General features: G+C 37.6%; 1 protein-coding gene across 1 annotated transcript in view; it reads left to right on the top strand.

Annotated features, from left to right (window-relative positions):
• PDE1C (phosphodiesterase 1C) overlaps nt 1-21,123 on the top strand; it is an 888,281-nt gene that overhangs the window by 754,477 nt on the left and 112,681 nt on the right. The window contains exon 9 of the mRNA XM_063452062.1: nt 10,252-10,352. Coding sequence (XP_063308132.1) covers nt 10,252-10,352 — 101 coding nt within the window. The remainder of the gene's footprint in view (nt 1-10,251; nt 10,353-21,123) is intronic.

Raw genomic sequence — 21,123 nt, 5'->3', positions numbered from 1 at the left:
TTTGTGTTCAGCAAAGTCTCCTGAGTATAACAGTACCCCCCATGTACAGGTTTTATAGCGTTTTTGAAAGTTACAGGGTCAAATATATGGGTCAAATATTTTTACATTGAAAATGGCCAGGTTGGTTACGTTGCCTTTGAGAGCTTATGGTAGCCGAGGAATGAGAATTACCCCCATGATGGCATACCATTTGCAAAAGAAGACAACCCAATGTATTGCAAATGGTGTATGTCCAGTCTTTTTTAGTAGCCACTTAGTCACAAACACTGGCCAAAATTAGCGTTCAATTTAGTTTTTTACTTTTTTCACACACAAACAAATATGAACGCTAACTTTGGCCAGTGTTTGCGACTAAGTGGCTACTAAAAAAGTCTGGACATACCCCATATTGAATACCTTGGGTTGTCTACTTTAAAAAAAATATGTACATGTGGGGTGGTATTCAGAGATTTATGACAGATAATAGTGTTACAATGTCACTATTGATACATTTTAAAAATGTATGTTTTGAAACCGCAATATCCTACTTGTACTTATAGCCCTATAACATGCAAAAAAATAGCAAAAAGCATGTAAACACTGGGTATTTTTAAACTCAGGACAACATTTTGAATCTATTTAGCAGTTTTTTTCATTCGCTTTTGTAGATGAGTAAAAGATTTTTCACATAAAAGTCAAAAAACATGTATTTTTTTCAATTTTTCATCATATTTTTTCTTTTTTTTAAATTAAATTACATGAGATTATATAAATAATGGTATGTAAAGAAAGCCTTTTGTCCTGAAAAAAACAATATATAATTTGTATGGGAACAGTAAATGAGAGAGCGGAAAACTACAGCTAAACACAAACACCACAAAAGTGTCAAAAAGATGCCTGGTCGCAAATGTACAACATCGCAAAAACAGTCCGGTCCTTAAGGGGTTAACAGGATATATATTGTCTATGAAGCAAGAAGTGACCCCCTTTTACTGTGAACTCATCTACATGTCTTACTTACTCCCAACATTGGCTCACAATTGGGCTAAGCTTTTGTTTGTATGGCCGACAACGCAATTGATCTTAAACAATCGTATAGAGGATGGCAATCTTAAGATCACATTTACGGGAGATCGGATGACTATATAACCCTTGAGGAAGTCCGGGCAATAAACGGACGAAACGCGTAGGGTTGAGCTGTAGCAGAGAGTTGAGTTTATTTTATTTTATTGTTTATTTCTAATTTATTATTTTGTCTGGTTTATAATAAATAGTGGAATTTAGGCCAGTCATAATAATTTTTTATCCGGTGGAGGTGTCTTTTGGAATCCAGCCAGTGACAACATCTTCTGAGATCTGATGTGACTTGATACCACTGCAATTTTGTAAGTGTAACCTATTATAGTGCTAAGTCATTTTTATACAGTCTACACTTATTATTATTCTTTTCACTCTCTCCTCCATGCCTATTTATCGTGTCTGAGGACTTTCAGTCATCTTATATCATGTGATGTGCCTAGAATCAGTGTCCCCAAGTGTCTGTGTCCCCTGGTGTCTCAGTGTCCCCATGTCTCACTGTGTCCACATGTCGCACTGTGTCCCCTAGTATCCTAGTGACAAGGGAAACACTGAGACATGGGGACATAGGGAGAAATGAGGACACTGAGACACTGGGAGACTAGGGCACTGGGCGTCCAATTCTTTGGACAGACATTCCCCCTTTTTGGGCATGATCACCCCTTTTGGCAGTTCTGGTTATGTGATTCACGACAGTGGCCCACCCTTTTACCCCGCCCATTGACTTCCTGCTTCAGTGGACACTGCTGTTAGGGGGTATAGATTTACTTGAAAGATGAAAGCATAAATGAGAGAGATTAGAATAGCGTATGTGTATTCTTATAGCTGCAATCTTTGATTTTCCCTCCAACACCATCTCCATCAGATACATGATGCTTGGGAGGTATGTTTTAGTGTTTTTGGTCGATAAGATTCTGTAATTAGGCCCCATCATAATTGTCAGCACCAGGCCCACTGAGCTCTTAATCTGGCCCTGATCTGCACATTTTGAGTGGTTAATGGCAGTTGCCAGCCTTTACCAACTTGAATGAGAGAATTTCTGATCATTAATAGATTCTCTATTCTTGTGGCATTGTTAATGCTGCCATGCAAACCCACATTGGAGTGTAGGTATTACTAACAGAATATGTAACTATTTAGTGTCTAGCGTTGGCACAATATTTTCTTTGTGAGGATTTAGTCTGTTATGCCTGGCAAATGCTATTCAATTCTACTAGGTTGACACAATCTTACAAGTATTGCAGTTTATTTACACTTTTGTTTAATTGAGAACTCCCTTCCTTCCTCCTTTATTCCACTTATCTGTTCCCTCACATAATGATACCTCTTTCTTTTCTTCTCTATTACTTGTGGAATGCCTTAATCTTTATTAAGCTTGCTTGGAAACATACATTACTGGTAGACAATAATATTATGATACAATGTCAGGTTCCAAACAGACTTTTCTATGCTATCCAAAGCCTGGTATCTTAATGTTGTAGCTTGCATTCTTATTAGTAACCTTGTATTTTTTTAGTAGTTTTCTATAAGAGGTCATCTACCAATTACGACTTCTTTCAGACAACTGTATTGCTAGGCAGCATTGACCAGGTCACAATTGTTTTCATAGCAACACATAAGTTTTGCCAAACCATTGCTACAGTGACATACAGGATATTATTTTCCAAACTACAGTGAATGTCTAATTTGAATGTTTTGCAGTTTTGAATGCTCAAAGAATGGCATATTTGATAGTGTAGAAAACACAAAAATGATTTTAATGAGGATGTACAGTCAAGTTTTTTTGACTCCAAAATAAACAGATGGTGCATGCAGTTGCTTTGACGGGGCTAATATAATGCTCGTGGTAGCTCTGTATTTCTGGCATTAAAACATTGATGCAGGGATTCAGTGAACTTTGGAAACAATGTTTCATTAAATGATTTAGCATTCTGAAGTTCTAAATTTAAAAATTCGAAAGTTAGAAAGGAGGAATGGAGATAAGTAAAGATGATTTATTGTGAGCGATAAAAGCGTAGCAAACTTCCTGATCACCCAGAGAAGAGGAAGTAATAAGGAAAATTGTTTCATACTTACCGTAATTTTCTTTTCCTGATCATTATTCATGGCAGCATTTACTCATGGGTTAGCTCCTCCCCTCATAGCAGAAAGGACAGGAAATAGAACTCTGAGACTGGTATAAATAGATCCTGCCCCTTCCCATCAGGCAGTCTTAGTAACTAGTATCACATCTTTTAGTATATGGGTGGGACCGTAATGCTGCCATGAATAATGATCAGGAAAAGAAAATTACGATAAGTATGAAACAATTTTCCTTATTCCTGATCAATCATGGCAGCATTTACTCATGGGGAATACCCAAGCAGTATATATAGAGGGAGGGACAGAGTTCAAAAACAGCTAGTAGCTATAAACCCATTACTGAGCTGCATAAACCTTAGAAGACTTTAAAAAAGTCATAAAGTCTGTTCAGGCAAGTTAATTTACCCTAGAAGCTGCAAGGTCAGCAACCTCCTGGCCTTCTAATGTCTGAAATATCCTGAATAAATATAGAGCCAGATAGGAATTAAGGCCATGATAGCCAAACCTAGAGAAGGAACAAGGCTAGACAAACTCCCATAAGAAATAAGGAACCCATCTTGTGACGGATTAAAAAAAAAAAAAAATGTAGAGAACCTCCATGAAACCCAGACACGGTCTAGAAATTATAGATCTATTATGTCAACAAGAAAGGATAATGTCCTTCTCTGATATAAATTTAAAAGCAAATGGATGATATCATCAAATTAGAACCTTGACAACGGCATAACTTCCAGAGATCATACTGGAACAAGCAGATACTGTTGGATGAGAACAGTCACACCATGCTATTAAACATGGGGAGAATTACACTGAGAATCATACTACTTTCTGGATGTATTTATCAAAGACGATTCACACCGCTTCATCTTGCCTAGTGAACTACTTACCTGTAGATACAGGAAACAAATCAATATCTGCCTGTCAGAAAGAGGCAGAGCCTAGTAGAGAAATAAGAGTCTGTTATTAAAACACGGCAACAATGACTATATATTGCTAAATTCCTAGGAATTAAGGAGTTATCTACTAAGTATCTGCAAGATGCAGCCACAGCACGAATAGGATCAGAGTTTCATTCATTCAAATGAAATTCCGATCCGAACAAAGTCCCGAATTGCATCCTAAAATGAATGGAGAAAGTGTTCTCATTCTGTTAGGACGCAATTTGGTAGTTTTGCCGTCGTTCTGTCTAAATGACAGGACGTTCGGGAAAAGTGAAAGGAGGCTTCACAGGAACACGGAGGAAAGGTGAGAATTGTGGGAAAATTGCTCTGACCACCGGAAATGAATCACACTTTGCTCCTCAGCTGGTCAGAGATGGTCAGGCGTAGTCCCTACTTTGTTTTATGTTTTAAAGAAAACTAGAGCAGACAAGAAGAAATAAAGAACAGATCCTGACAGAGGGAGAGAAGAGGAAGCGATTGGGGAAAGGTAAGTTCGGCATGACAGTGCCGCTTTAACCAAAGTGAGAATTGTTAGGAATTCAAGGTGAATTCTTAGTAAATTTCACATTAACATAGCTAACTGGAAGATTTTTTTTGTTAACTTGGCCTTAAATTTGAAAAACACTTTAAATTCCCATCAGTTCTCACTTTAGCGAATAACTCTACAGATTGCAGTGTATGCTGAATATCCTACTATCCTGTCCCAATAGCCCTCTTAGAGAAGAAAATAATGCCCTCAAAGGAAAATATATTTGTATGTTGTAAACAATTTTACTTTCTGCAATGCAAATGTATTCTTATTACATCTCATGATACCTATTATTTGCATATTACTTTATATAAGTCTATAATAATGAAGACTCAACTGGTTCTGAGTATCACACAAATATGAATTGGTTAACATTGAAGAGCATTTCTTTTAGATTTTATATTCCTCATGTGAAAAATACAAACACGCATACGCACATACACACACACACACACACACACACACACACTTAAAACCCTTAGTTAAAACTTAAATTTTTTATAAATTAATTACATTATTTCCATAAACACCATAAATAAAAAGAGCAGATTAAGTAGGACGAATTCTACTGAAACACAACCTAGAAAACTTCTTAATTAAATGTTCCAAGACTCCAGAGACAGCAATGCAAGAATTGTTTCTAATTTTTTTTTGTAACCATAGGAGAACACTTTATACACATTCATATTTAAAACATTTAAATGCATAAATGAGCATTTAACACATTTCCTACTGCTAGAAGCTAGGAATATCATGTTTATTACGTTATTTTTCTATTTCTGCCTTGTCTATCTGATTTGTTGACAGAATACCCTGGGGCATAATAAACACTAATATACTTGAAAAATTCTAGGTTTCTCTATGCATAGATTCTACTTTTTTTTATCTTCATGTATTTTTACTTTGCATTAACAGCTCTGCAGAGTTTGTTACTTAGCCCCACATGGATATTTGAGTACATACAAAGATTTACCACTACACATACATAAGTGGACTTTGAGGTGTTTTATTTTACTGAAATATTAAAAGTGCCTACATATAGTTAAGTGAATAGCACTATAGTTATGCACTTAAGTAGGAAATATTAGGACTTTAAATTTTAGGACAAAATAGCCTAACTGCAAAGTTACTCAAATTAAGTATGTTCCAGCTCAGCTATTTTGGCAAGAATAGGACATACACTATAGGAATGTCCCTTTATGGTAAATTTGAAACTAAAAGGCTCCATGTATTGAGGGTAGCCTGGCAACCTCATGAGACTGCAAAATTATAAAATATTTGATTGAAGAGACCTACTTCAGACCCACCTGAAAAAGAGTGGTATTGGTCCCTGCTTGAACTGGAATTCTTTGCACCTTATAAGTCTTGAAGATGACTAACATAAGCCATGGAGTCAAAGTATAGATGTATAACTGTTGTTTTACTATTATGGCATACCCAAGGGATCAGAACTTCTCCCTGGCCCAGTTTGCTAAAGACAGATGGACAGACAATGAACAATATACGAGCTGTGTTATACTTTCTCTCTCTATGTCTCTCAATAAAATACAAAATGGATAATATACCAGAAGGACAACTTCCTTTTTAATATTGAAAACCAAGACAACTTTAGATTTGAATTTTAAACTTATCAAAGAATTACTTAATCTAGAACAAATACATTATTGGACTCCTGTCAGGACAAAGCAGTTGGCGCTTCTTACAGAAGTCGAAGCCACAGAAATATACTCTTCATTTTGACAGTCTAATGAATTACAAACCGCTTAGAAGGATGAAGTGGTTGCATGTAATACTATGGGTAGGTAGCAAAAAGATGACCAAGAAAAGATCACAGGTCATATCTTTTTAAAATTGCAGTCATAAACCTAGCCAAACCCAATCAATGCAAGTGAAGGTCCAATGAGCCAACAGGAGACAGAAGACATGAGCTCCATGAGAAGAATTATTGTTAGCATCAGGTGGCCCATGCACTAAGGGTCGCCCAATGGGTATTATTGCTAAACAGGCCCTTTAAGAGCTTGCAGTACCAGTTATGCAGAGAGGAATCTCCCCAGGCAGGACTTATCAGGGGCCCGATTGGATGCTTCGGCCCTTTGGCAGCGTGACCGGACCTCTTTAATGTTAACAGAGCATGCTGGGAGGAAGTGACTACCTGCCACTTCCTACCAGCCTACAGACAATGTGGGCTGGGAGAAGACCGAGGAGGAGGGAGAGATCAGCTTTAGACTCCCATAAGCGTCAGCAAGCCCCAGAAAGTCTCCTCCCTGCAATTAAAAGGTAATAAATTGTAATTTGTGTTTATGTGTAGGTATGTGTGTGCTTCTCTGTGTGTCTGTGGGGGTGTCAGTGTGTATCTGTGTGTATCTGTGAGTGTCAGTTTGTAACTGTGTATGTGTATCTGTGAGGGACAGTGTGTATCTGTGTGTGTGTATATGTGAGTTTGTATCTGTGTGTGTGCCAGTGTGTGTAGTTGTGTTATCTGTGTGTGCAGGTATGTGTGTCTGTGTGTGCCAGTGTGTGTAGGTATGTGTGTATGTGTGTGCCAGTGTGAATAAGTAGACATGCGTGTGTATCTGTGAATGCCATTGTGTATCTCTTGTGTATATTTGTCTGCCAGTGTGTATCTGTGTGTGCCAGTGTGTGTATGTGTAGGTATTTGTTTGTGCCAGTGTGTATGTGTAGCTATATGTGTCTGTGTGTGTATGTCAGTGTGTGTATGTAGATAAGTGTATGCATCTTTGTATGTGCGTGTATCTGTTTGTGTGTAGGTATATGTTTGTATGTGTGTCAGTGTATATGTGTAGGTATGTGTGTCAGTGTTTATCTGTGTCAGTGCCAGTGTGTCTATGTGGAGATATGTGTATCTGTAAGTGTCAATGTGTATATGTGTGTAAGTGCTTATGTGTGTATACCAGTGTTTGTACATGTGTGCCTGTATCTGAGCCAGTGTGTATTTGCATGCCAGGGTGTTTAAATAGGTATGTGTGTGTTTCTGTGGGTAAGTGCGTGTAACTGTTTTTGTGTGTGTAGCTATAGGTTTGTTTGTGTGCCTGTGTGTGTATGTACCTGTGTAGGTATGTTTGTATCTGTGTGTTTGCTGGGGGGGGGGGCAGAATAATTTCTTGCACCGGGGCCCTCTCTGCATTAGTTCCGCTAATGCTTCTTTCTATAGTGCATCCTGCTGTTATCTCTTCCCAAGGTAAATGACACACACCTGGCCATCCACCTGATCTAAAAGTAAATGTGATGTGTCAGACCAGGTAACCATTTTCCATTGTTTTCCAGTCCCCGCTTTCGGTGATGGATAAGGGTCATCATGGGTACTTTGACCTGTGTGCATCCATGCAGCAAATTGCAATGCACTGCATGTTCTCACACCTTTCTTTTCAAAGTATATTTATTGAACAGTATTTTAAACAACATATTTCACATTAATTTGGTATATAAAAAAACAACAACATTTAGCTATAGAAACGAGTAGAAATAAGAAGGAAAGGTGAAAAAAAACAATGATAAAAAAGAAAAGGGAGAGGACGGGTACTTTCCAAATGTATAATTTAGTTATATAATTTGCCAGGTGTCCCAATGAAACTGCAAATTCACTTTTTGAGGTGAGGGTTGCAGCAACGCCAGTTTATACCTATTGTTATCGAGCACTAAAATCAGTGCTTCCTTAACTGATGGTAAAGTAGTAGACTTCCAATAACAAGGTATGATCGACGTGGCCGCAATAAGGATGTGGCCTACCAGGATTCTATCTAATTTACTTGATGTCTTAGGGAGATTTTTGACTAAACCCCCTTCTGGAGAGAATGTTATAATTGATCTATCTTTTTAATCAGTGAATGTATTCTCTGCCAGAACGGTTGCAATTTTGCACAGTGCCACCATATATGTGAAAGAGTACCAAGGCCTCCACAACCCTCCAACATCTATCTGAATATTTTGTGTCAATTTTATGAAATCTTGAAGGGACCAGGTGCCACCGGTATATAGTTTTGTAGTGATTTTCTATATGGTTGGAACACTGTGTGATCCCTTTGAGAGATGATGTGATTGCAAGTCATTCCTCCAAGTTCCATTGCAGACCCAAATCTTTTTCCCAGGCTAGACTATAATCTGGTTTTGGATCTTGAACTGAAAAAAATTTATATAACATAAGGAGATCGTATATTTTTGATTTGGGTGAAATAAATATGTTTTTTTCAAGGTTCGAAATTAGTAATTTTTCAAATTTGTGGTCAAGATTGGGGATGTCAAATCTTGTAAGATCTCAGTAATTGCGTCCAAAATCATATTTAATTTTTATTTTTTCAAATGACATTAGTGAATCATTGTTGAAAAAACTATCAATATTGTTTATAAATTTGGAGCGCTAATCAGTCAAATCTATTTGTGCATAATAATTATTTAGGGTAGAAAGCAGCATAGCTCATGCCCAAGTCAAGTTAGGTTTTAAAGCTTTTAACAATACATCCCAAGCTTTTAATGAGATTTTCGTTGATGGAAACATTGTAAATAATTTAGTTTTTTTAGATATAGGGAGACAAATTAATTATTTAATAGAGTATGGGTGTCATTTTTCTGTTTCCATCTCTAACCATCTTGGTTTATGTGAATCTAAATTAAATTTAATAGCAGTTGGTGCATTGGCTGCATACTTACATCTTTCTATCATGGACAGCATTTAAAAATTGTATTCAGCAATTTGAACTACAGTAGCTCTTTTGTGTGATTGGACCAGATTAGTTAGACTTTTCTCCCCTTGTGCATGAATTAGCCTTGGGAGCCCATATACTCTGGTATATGGTTCCTTGCACCACTTTTGGTAGGTACTAACCACTGCATGCTGGAAACACCCCACAAGACTTGCAGTTTTGGAGATGCACTGACCCTGCCATCTAGCCATTGCTATTTGGCCCTTATGAAAGCTACTCAGATCTTTTTGATTGATCATTTTTCCTGCTTCTTACACATGAAATTCAAGAACTGACTGTTTACTTGCTTCCTAATATATCTGACCCATTGACAGGTGCCGTTGTAACAGTATAATCAATGCTAGAAATGTCACCTGTCAGTGGTTTTGATGTTGTGGTTGATAAGTGTAAACACCAAGTCAAGAGGTAATCTTTCTGGCAAATGGTTGGTAAATTAATTAGAAAACTCTCTCTGTCAGTTCCGAAAAAAGAAAATTGTCATAGGGTTGAACACAAAAACTTATTTCTACCCCTTGGTATTTTAAGAAACCCTGTCAGCATGGGGCATTTTAGTTATCTACCATCAACAGTTATCTAGCACTCTACTAATTATAAATGGAGATGGCATTCCATATTAGTTCAATGCTACTAATTAACAAATTGTAAATATCCCAAATAACACTGTTGTTCCTTAATGAGCATTAAAATGTAATCAGTGTTTTTAGCCTGCTAAATGTTAAACAAATATACATTCAAATTGCAATGAACATATTGTAATTAATAGTATGATTTCATTTTTGTGAGTCTTGTCTTAGATTACTCATCTTATAATTGCATGTACATAATAGCAGCTGAATGACACTGAAATAACAATCAAGTATAGTAAATATTGTTAAAATATGAAGTATGTGATAGATGATTTCACTCAATCCAATTACTCTTCCAGCACTGGCTGACGGAACTGGAGATATTTGCAATGATTTTTGCTGCTGCTGTTCACGATTATGAACACACTGGCACCACAAACAACTTTCACATTCAGACAAGGTACAGTAAGCCAAAGAGCACACATTTTGCTTTATTTTTGTAATCTGTTTTTCTTTGATATCACATACAGTTTAAAATTAGCATACTAGGGCTTTGTGGCATGATTTATAATTTCTGCTATTAAGTCACTGTCTCCTGAGCCTGGATTAAGCTGAGGTACCATTATTAAAGGACAATACTCTATGAAACTTTTCTCATACTAGCTAATAAAAGTAGATCTGGATTTGCTGTTTGCAGTACCACTTGGTTTAACGTTTGTTTTCATTAGTATCTTACTTGAGTTCAGTGATTCAATCAAAGATTCTTGTGAATGTATCAGCATAGTGCCTTCACAGCCCAAATATGATTAAAGGGATCCTATAATACCAGGAAAACAAACTCGTTTTCCTGACACTATAGAGTTAACAGTTCCCCCCCACCTCGGCGCTTGTGACCTCTCCTTCCCCTGCCGATATCAGCTCCCGAGTGGACCTGAATGCACATGCGCGGCCAGGAGCGTTCACATTCAAACCCGACAATAGGAAAACATTACTCAATGCTTTCCTATAGGGATCTTATTTGACACTGGACTCTGTGAGGATGTTTCAGTGCATTTCAGTGCAATTTACTCAGCCTCTAGTGAAAATGCTATGTTGTCAGCTGCAGGGTTAAACTAGAAGGGACCTGGCACTCAGAACACTTCATTGAGCTGAAGTGGTCTGGGTGCCTATAGTGGTCCTTTAATGATAAAGTGTATATGTCTCTTCATTCATTATTGTGTTTCAGTAGATAATTCTTCCCTAATTAATTCTGTTTCTCATGGACCTATGGAATCTGTAGCTAAACTTTAATATTGAATTCATTTTTTTCCATTTATTACTGACTAAATTGTCTAATAATGTATCTGTTTTCATCAAGGTATTCTTAATGTATTCTTAATTGTATTTCTCAAATTATATCTCATAATTGCATGGTGTATATTTGACAGTTGCCTTCCAGAAAAAGAAACCGTACATCTTATTTAATTCTCATTTCTAATCCATACAATTAAAATAATTGCTATACAATTAACCTTGTCATTACTACAAGATGAAAAAATAACCTCCTGTGTTGCTACATGTTGAAATTGGGATGACCTGTGTCACTATTGCAATGTAACATGATTTAATTATGAAGAAGAATAAGGAAACATACAATAGGATTATATTGTGAAGTAGCTGATAATTAATTCATGCACAGGTGAATTATAACAATGCGGTAATATTCTTGTGTTATCAATTTTTAATTGGTTTTGCCTTTTTTTTTTTTTTAATTAAGGAGAGCCCTGGGGAAGATTTTCATATATACGCATATGAGCCATTCTTCAGATGTACAATTCTGCAAATATTTAAATTTTTGTTATTATTGTTATTATTATTGTTATTATTGTCATTATTCTCATGATTACTACTTGAAAGAGTTTCTCTAAGAACCATGACAACTTCAGTGATTTGAAATGGTCATGGTGCCTTGAGCCTGTGTGTGCAGTGTTAGTTATGAAACACCCCATATGCAGAGTTTAACCCATCTGCTGATGGAGTTGTAAATCCACATTCAGCAGCGTCATCCAGGTGACATTATTCAAGAGTACAGAGTGACTAATGTGAATTGTGTTAATATTAGACATTTGACACCTGCATGAACAGCATACTGGCTGCATGACCCATGTTTGTGCAGCCCATGTCCTCCACTCAGCCTGCCCTCTCTTACATTTGTCCCCCTGCAACAAGGGGGAGTGATGAAAGCAGAGGATAAGACTACAGGGAGAACCAGGTCAAAATTGAGAAAAAAAGATATACATCAATTAAAGTTAAAGTTAAAAATTAAAATAGATTTGTAATGTTTAAAATAAATAAATACATAAATAATATAACTGCCATATTGGAGCACACTATAATCACTGGGAGTCAGCTGCAGGTTTTGCTCCTGACAAAATACAACCAACCAACAAGCCAGGATGAAAAAATATCACTGACTGGCACATTAGAACATGTAAATACTTTTAATCCTCTAAAATTGCAGCATTGGGCTGGAACCCAGCAGTATGGACATAACAAACCAGAGATGATTTATGCCTTAGTGGCACATTATCACAGAAAAGATGGACCAGCACAGCAAGGGTTACTCTAACCAAAAAATTCAATAAACAGAGTGTTACACATGGTACTATTAATATATGCCAATACACAAAGACATATATTGCCTTTATTATTACATATCAATACACAGTGTTATTAGATACTGTGACAAACTCCCCTTCTCACGTAAGTTTGCCATGAGCTCCCGGAGGAACCTGCTTGCCAGCCTCCTAACCACAGACTATGGGCCCTGCAGGGAAACCTATAAAAGATTACCGAACTTGATCGACCTTTGGAACTGTTTTGGGCCTAGGACCATGTGCACGGTTGGTCAAGATTTTTGGATATGTTGGTTACCCAGATCGGGGCTATCAGGGGATGAAACTTTTGTCGGGGTTTTTATGTGTTTTAAATGTATTTTGGGGATTTTGTAATATTGTATGTTTTTCTGTGCCTGGAGATAATTGAGTTATTTTAGTTCCTGACTCAATTATATCTCAGGCACAGAGGAGGAGTTTGTAATGTGTAACTAGTCCCCTCTCAGGTCCAGAAGAGGGAATATCCTGTGTGTGTGGGAGTGTCAGGGGCGTGCTTAACTGTGTCTGAAATTGTATAAAAGCAGGCCATCTGGTCAGATTAAATCATTCCAGCTTGTACTCCCAGAACTATGTGTCATCTGGTTACTCGGAGGGGAAAGGGCTACTCTTTAATCACTGTTCCAGTGTGGCGGATACCACAGGGAAAGTCCTTGTAAGGGCTAGAGCTCCCAAAACTTAGTGTCGTCCAGTGCCTGGGGTGTCTAGAGTGAATTCTCCATTTGGCTTCAGGTGGGAGCGGTTCCAGGACCCCAGTCAAGCCATGGCGACAGTGGGCAAGAGTGCTGAGGTTTGTCCCCTGTTCCAGCTAGGAAGCAGTCCTTGGTGGAGGTACCCAGCCAGGGGTACAGGGAGCTCCTTTACAGATACACATTATTATTTTATACAAAACATACAGTGCTATAATATGAACTTTCCTATTAGATAGCAATACACAGCCGTATTATTATATACCATTACACAGAATGTAATATACCATTTACTGGATTTGTGAACAGTGAAAAATTTGGTTTGTCCAAAAAAAATAATATATATATTTTCAGGCAACTCGGGATTCATCCATCTGGAGTTTCAGTTCAAACTAATTTTATCCATTCAATTATTCTGACACACTGAAAGGGTTGCGAAAATTAGCCAATCAGTGTATTGCAAATTATACATTTTTGGTATAGATTTTGCAGTGCCATGTTAGGTGCATTTTAATATGGTTCACTGATCAAGTGAGAAGAAGCTATCAATAGAGGGATAAAAAAAAAAAAAAGAAACAGTAAAACAACCTATATTTATATGTTTATATATTTATATATTTATAGATTATATGTTTCTTAAATATAAAGAGTATATATATATATATATATATATATATATAGACACACACACATATATATATATATATATATATATATATATATATATATATAGTTTTTCAGAAGAATTGTGAGAAACTGAAAGCACTACTCTACTATTTATTTTTCTATTCAAATAGTATGAGGGATATTCACTAAAGTGAGAATTCAAAGTTAATTCAGAGTGAATTTATCATTTAAAGCCAAAATTGCTGAATTGGGAATAAAGTCAGTTTCAGTTGTGTTACCTTAACAGTTACCTTAACCTAAATTTTTAAATTTACTTTGAATTCTCACTTTAGCAATAACACAGTGACAGAGTGTTATATAACCTTTGTATGTCCTTTTTGCTCTCTTTGCAGCATTTGGTCAGATAACAGAGACAACATGGCTGCACAGCCAGATAAATAAAAAAGTGATTTCAGCAACATAGCCTCATGGGAAAAGGGAGGCACCAGAAAGGAGATGATTTATAGTTAGGGAGATCACACACATACATTTGTAAAGAAAAAAAACACTCAAATAAATAAACAATAATGAAATAAGCAATGGTTCATCCAGACCAAACTCTTAAAATATAAAACATAATGATCAAAAGTGACTGAATTTGAATGGTAAAGCTCCATTATTATACAGGGCCTCTATGTATGTGGTTTTATATTCCAATCTATATGGTGTATTTTAGAAATAAATATGATTAAAGATAATTTTAGGCATGCAATTATTATTAGTGACCTGAGCTGCTTTCATACACATGCACGTACAGCATAAATACATACTGTATATTCAACAAAACGCAGATACATTCATTTGAAATATTTGAAATGAAAGCTGAGTAGAACATAGAATATTGATTTATTTGGTTGACTTTTTTTTTCCTTTTAAGGCTTGTCTTCAACCTTGATCCCTGGATCTATAATTTAATCTTTTTAGGTAGGCTGCCACACGCCTTTGCAGGGATTGATTGATGTTTTCATTTGAAACTTCCATGCTGATGACATAGCAATAATAATAGTAATTGGGTACCTTTATAATTCAAAACACCTAGAACTATAAATAGCTTTCTCAGTATTGACAGCAGTAAAAAGTAAGCATGTTCTTATTATTTTAGTAATCAGAACAGACGAATACAGTTCTAAGTCTGTGAGTACCAGAATAGCAGAAAATACAGCAGAAAATACAAATATCAAAACGTTTTACTTGACATATGATGTCAAGCAAAGTCTATAGAAATAATAGGTAAACAAATTCCCACATATGTCAACCAATCACTTCCCACATATATCAGCCAAATTCCCACATTTATCAATGCTTGTCAATATTAAAACCTGAACACTTTAGATTCATTTTGCCACTGTTAACATAATATCCTTATAATGTACTGTAGTTGTACATTTTGAATGCATACTCCGGTAAATCAACATTGCTAACATAAAACATGTAAAAAACATTTCTGCCCCTGGGCCATTGTGTTGAACTGTATGCTCGTGCTGTTTGTTAGACTTGTACATGTTTGACAGAATTGTTTTTGTTCAGATGGACCAAAATTTGTGCGTTTTTCGATTCAGACAAATTTCATCCATTAAAAGGAAAAGCAACTTTGATGAAGCAAAAATGAGTCAGTCAGTATACTGCAAAATACATACATGTATATCTTTTGCAGTAAACTGATGAATTCCATGCCATTTGGTTCATATTATCGGTCACTTGATCTGTGAATGGAATAAAGAGTTAGCCCCCTAACCATCAATCATTTTTTTTTTTTTACTATAACTTTTCTGGTGCCATAGGTTTAAGTCTGAATCACAAAATTAGATTATTCCTCCGCTGTTAATTTGCTTTTTTTTTGCTTCATATGTCCGTGTGGCGATTCAGAGTTATGGAATTCAGATGACCTGGTGATCACTCAAAATTTAGATGAATTGCACAATTGCACAAGTCTACTATTTTATCTGTCTTCTTTGATCAGTTATTTAATGCTGCCACAGAATACCCTGACAGACACGTTATTGAAAAATAAAAGGAGTTAACATGGCTGAACCATATTGTCCACATAAAGGAAGGACTACTGGTTCCTCTTTCTTTTCTCTGTGATAAAAGGTGGAGAATCAAGTTTGACTCTGTCATCTTACACAATAAATTATGTAGAGACATTGTCATCTTCTGTTCTGTACTGTAGCTGTAAAATTGTGATGTATTCTCAGTAAAACATCAGTTTTATGTTTTATATTTTTTCACTATTCCACATTGTTGTCTAAGCACATTAATTATGTGGTAGCATCTATGTGCATCTTATAGGTAACTGTATTCCCTGTAGCTAATTTTGGAAAACAATGAGTGTGATTTGTACTGATCAGCCACAACATTAAAACCACTGACATGAGACTTGAATAACATTGATTATATTGTTACAATGGCACCTGTCAATGGGTGGGATAAACTAGGATATATTAAGCAGCAAGTAAACAGTCAGTTCTTGAATTTCATTTATTGGAAGCAGGAAAAATATGCATAAAAATATGCATAAAATAAGCAAAAACATCGAAATAACTTTCGCAAGGGCCAAATAGTAATGCTAGTTTTGCTAGGGCCAAAACTGCAAGTCTTTTGGGGTGTTCCCTGTATGCAATGGTTAGTACCTACCAAAAGTGGTGCAAGGAAGGACAACTGGTAAACCGGTGTCAGGGTGATGCGTGCCAAAGGCTCATTGATGCACGTGGGGAGCGAAGGCTAGCTCATCTTGTCCAATCACACAGAAGAGGTTCCATAGTTCAAATTGCTGAAAAAGCATAATGCTGGCCAGAACACAGAGTGCATCAGAAAACAGAGTGCAGTGTGCTGCATAAGGGGCTGAATACCCACAGATTGACAGGTCAGAGTGACCATGATGAACCCTTTCTACAGTCAAGAGAAAGATTATCAGAACTAGACCATGGAGCAATGGATAAAGGTTGCCTGGTCTGATGACTCACATTTTCTTTTAGATCAAGAGGATGACCAGGTGTTTGTGCCACCTGGGGAAGAGATGGCAGCAGGATGGAAAGAAGGAAGTCTGGTGGAGACAATGTTATGCTCTTGGCAATGTTTTGCTGCTAGGAAACCTTTGGTCCTGGCATTTACGTGACTGTTACTTTGACACATACAACCTAACTATAGATTATTGCAGATTATGTAAACCCCTTCATGGCAATTGTGTTCCATGATGGCAGCGACCTCTTTCAGCAGACCTTGCCAGCGACCTTGCCATACTGAAAATCGTTCAGGAATAGTTTGAGGAGCATCACAAAGAGTTCAAGGTATTGCCTCCAAATACTCCAGAACTCAGTCCGACTGAGCATCTGTGGGATGTGCTGGAACAACAAATCTGCTACTAATGTCTTGGTGCTAAATATCACATAACATGTTCAGAGGTCTTGTGGATTCCATGCCTCCACCCATGAGAACTATTTTGGCAACATGAGGGGACATACATGATATTAGGCAGGTGGTTTTAATGTTGTGGCTGATCAGTGTATTTCTTTTTCTTTTCTTTTTTTTTTTTATTAGTCAAATTTTACTTGTTCATAGATATCTTTTAAAGTAGAATCTATTTATATTTTGTCCCCATAATATCATTGCAATGTGCAGTAAATATTTTATGAATGTAAATATTTACATTGAAAATATTCTAAATATATCACATAATCAAAATGATATGGTAGCCTTGCAGATGGTCTCCTAAAATACATTAATATATTTTGCATGCATGCCTTAAATGTCACCGAGCAATTTCCAGTCTCTGATTAAACCAACCATTCCAAGAAGAGATGCCTTTTGTCAAACTGTACTAAAAATAAATCTGAATTAATGGAAAATGATACAACTACTGAGGGTATTTTTTGTTAAACCTGGGCATGATTTTATATGGATAGCGTAAAATGATTTCTGTGACAAATATGATATTCATTTGTAGTCAGCTATTAATTAATCATACGTAATTAAATCAATTTTAATTTTGGTTTGATAGACATACTATGTTCAGACTTTTACATCATATAAATAGCAAGCTTTTTATCTGCAACTTTCCCTTACCCAGTTTTATGGTTCATCTGAGGTTTTGTGATACAGTTATCTCATGCAACTGTATTTATCATGGGGGTGTAACTCGTCCATTTACCCTTTAGATCTTTGGTGAGGTTGATTGGATTTAGAGTTCATTAAGTGTTTTTATGGTATGATGCAATGTGAAGGAACCAGAATCAATGAAATAAAAAAGAATGCTCTGAAACAGGAGATATTCAGCATTTTGTCATGGAAGGGTAGAAGAACATTGGTATATTTTATTGTAAGTCATGAGGTTAGTTTTGACTATTCATCCCATCTCACACATTTGCTAAAATGAGCATATTAAACCTAGCAAATCACTGGAGGGGCTTCTACATCTTCAACTCTGGATTTATGGTCTAAGATCCTGCATGACTATAAATATTAGATTTATCCTCCAGTATCATACTCTGATTAAATATTTGATGGTGCCAACCCCTTAGCACTGTAACAAGAAATGGTTAGAATAAAAAAAAGCTATGAAAAAGGACAATGGTATTATTTTCATCGCTCATTCAGATGGGGCAGTTATGGACATATAAGTTTGGGCCACCATAGAGATTAACTTTAAAGGTGATATAACTTATTTAGTACCTTAATAGGGACTTCGGATGAACAGTCCCATTGACATTACGTGAATACTATGTTTTCATTCTTTTTTTTTATTCTTTTTTTTTGTTGTGCAAAATGAACAATCAATCTTAGACTGCCCCAACAGCAGGGTCAGAAGCGTAAATGCATAGATTACACAGTGGCATTTGCTATAACTGTACATATTTTTGAAAATGTTTGCAAAGGCAGCTTTGTTAAACATGCAGAGATTGGGGGGTAGCGTCGGTAGGCATTAACCCTTGCGTCTACAAAGAGCTTAAATTAGCTGTCGTTTTGTGGGCTGTTGCTTGGGTATTAGCAAGGTATCCGTTTAGTAAGAAATTAGAGTGGCATAGATGCGCAGGTCTATACTAGGTAGGTAAGGCATCGTCGTGAAGGTGGCTATGTGTGTGAGTTGGTTTGTGGTGGGTGATTGTGTATGGTGCGTTGGGTTGGCGTAGCTGGCCTTTAGCTGAGGGCGCTGAGGTAGTCCTCACCCGATGGAGTGTTTGCGTAGGAGGAGTCTCCATATGTGTAGGTCCGTGAAGATCTCAAACTATTGCTCTGGTCTATGAATAGGGGCTTAAGCCCGTCATCGGGGTGGACCATACCAGTATGCTGTCATCATGCACGGAGTAGAGGGGGGAGGGGGTAGCTGGCTGTTGGGTGTTTCCAGGTCTAGTACCCTGTTGGTATGTCAGAGGTCATGACTGGTATGGCAATATAATTGACAAATAAAAGTGTGAAACAAACAGTAATAGTAAAACATAAACTTGAGTTTGTGCATAAGCGTAAAGTCTCGATTTGTATTCAGCTGACTTTATGGTTGTCTGGGAAAGCAGGGGAGTGACCTAGTAAGTGTCCTGAGGTTCAGAGTCCTGGTTCAGGTCATGGCTGCTGCATAGGGCTCTGCGGGAGGTTGTGGCGGTACAAAATCTGGTGTGCTGGCTTCGTCGCTCCTCAGGCTGCTTGTGGGCTCTGCCGGAGGTGTCGATGCGTTGAGTGCAGTCAGGGGGATGTTCAGTCTGCCCAGGGTCCCCGCGGCCTCCTGTTCGTTGCGTATTGTCAGTGGGCCTCCTGTTCCGTCGACCTGTAGGGTCCGACTTGGTCCCCAGCAGTACCTGATTTGAGGCTGCCAAAGGAGGGAGGTGTATTGTTTAACCCCTTAAGGACCAAACTTCTGGAATAAAAGGGAATCATGACATGTCAGACATGTCATATGTCCTTAAGGGGTTAAAGGACCATCTCCAGGCCAGGGTCTAGCTCGAGAGGTCGGAGTAAAACGACAGTGTAATTTCTTCAAAGGGGTAAGTCTGTTGACCCTTGGTGGCTTCCAGGACTGCCTTTTTGTCCTTTTTACTATGTCTCCGGTGGCTGCAGGTAGTGCTTTAGCTGGCCGCGGTATGCGGAAGATCCCATCGAGTGTGATTGCTTTGGCCGCTTTTGGTGTCAGTAGCGTGGTAAGGAGCCGCCTGGCATAGTGTGGGAGCTCAGCCTCCAGTACATAGTCGGCGACACCTCTTATTTTCAGATTATTTTGGCGTTGCTTATCTTCCTGTGTGGCTAGTTGCTGGTCGTGGAGCATGGCTTGTCATCTTAGACCTTGGACTGTAGTTCTGCCATTTGGCTCGTGTGGGTTCTGGAGGTACTCTCCACTGCTCCAAGCTGAGTTGAGAAGCTTTTTAGGTCCTTCCGGATCATGGCCACTTCGGCTGAAATCTTTCCATGGTGATCCGCCATTAGCTTACCAATGGCCCCCATAGTCACCGGTGTGGGTGCTTGCGCGGGTGGCTGTGCCCTCGCTGGTAGTGGTAGCATCGCTGCCGGTAGAGGTGTTCACCTCAGCTTCATCGTATGTCCCATCAGAGAAATCCGAGCATCCTCCATGAAGGGACGCCACCTTTGCGCCTGTATCCTCGTGGGCCTGCCTCCATAGTTCCCTGATATTCATGCCCTGCTGGGGCTTGTTGAGCTTTTGTTTTTTAGCTTTCCTACCCATGGGGGTCTGGTGTATCTTAGGAGCACCCTGGGGTGATTTTGGCTCATGCCTGGGCTCTCGTAATAGCAGGTTGATGAGCTAGTGGTCAGGAGCTCCTTGGCCATGTGACCGTCAGTGTTAGCTAAACCGGAAAAACCTTATGTTTTCATTCTTAATGGGTAACAAGAATAAAATATGGTTAGAACTCTTTACTTGACTGAATTTGTTATATCTAATGGCTTTCAAATCAAATATTATGTATTGTTGGTCAGTATATGAAGTCAGACTGCACTTCTGTTGGTACTTAGAGAGTTTCTTTACCGAAAGGGTTGTGGTGTGATCAGGCAGTGGAGAAAGTAAATTTCAGAGGTGGGTGAAAAGTAATATTGCAGGATATCTGGCTGATTATATTCAGGCATAACTCGATAAGAATATGGTCCTTTCTGGACCTTTGGCCAAACATGGATGTCGGAGAAGCAACCTTCTATTTAAGGCAATTTAATATGTCTGGATAAACAATTTCAAATGATTTAATATTTTGAAACATATTTTAATATTCTGATATTTTTTGATATTTGATAT

The sequence above is a fragment of the Pelobates fuscus genome, chromosome 4 (genome assembly GCF_036172605.1).
Source record: "Pelobates fuscus isolate aPelFus1 chromosome 4, aPelFus1.pri, whole genome shotgun sequence".
Classification (NCBI taxonomy): domain Eukaryota; kingdom Metazoa; phylum Chordata; class Amphibia; order Anura; family Pelobatidae; genus Pelobates; species Pelobates fuscus.
The sequence above is the reverse complement of the archived record's forward strand: the minus strand, read 5'-3'. Positions and strand labels throughout refer to the sequence as shown.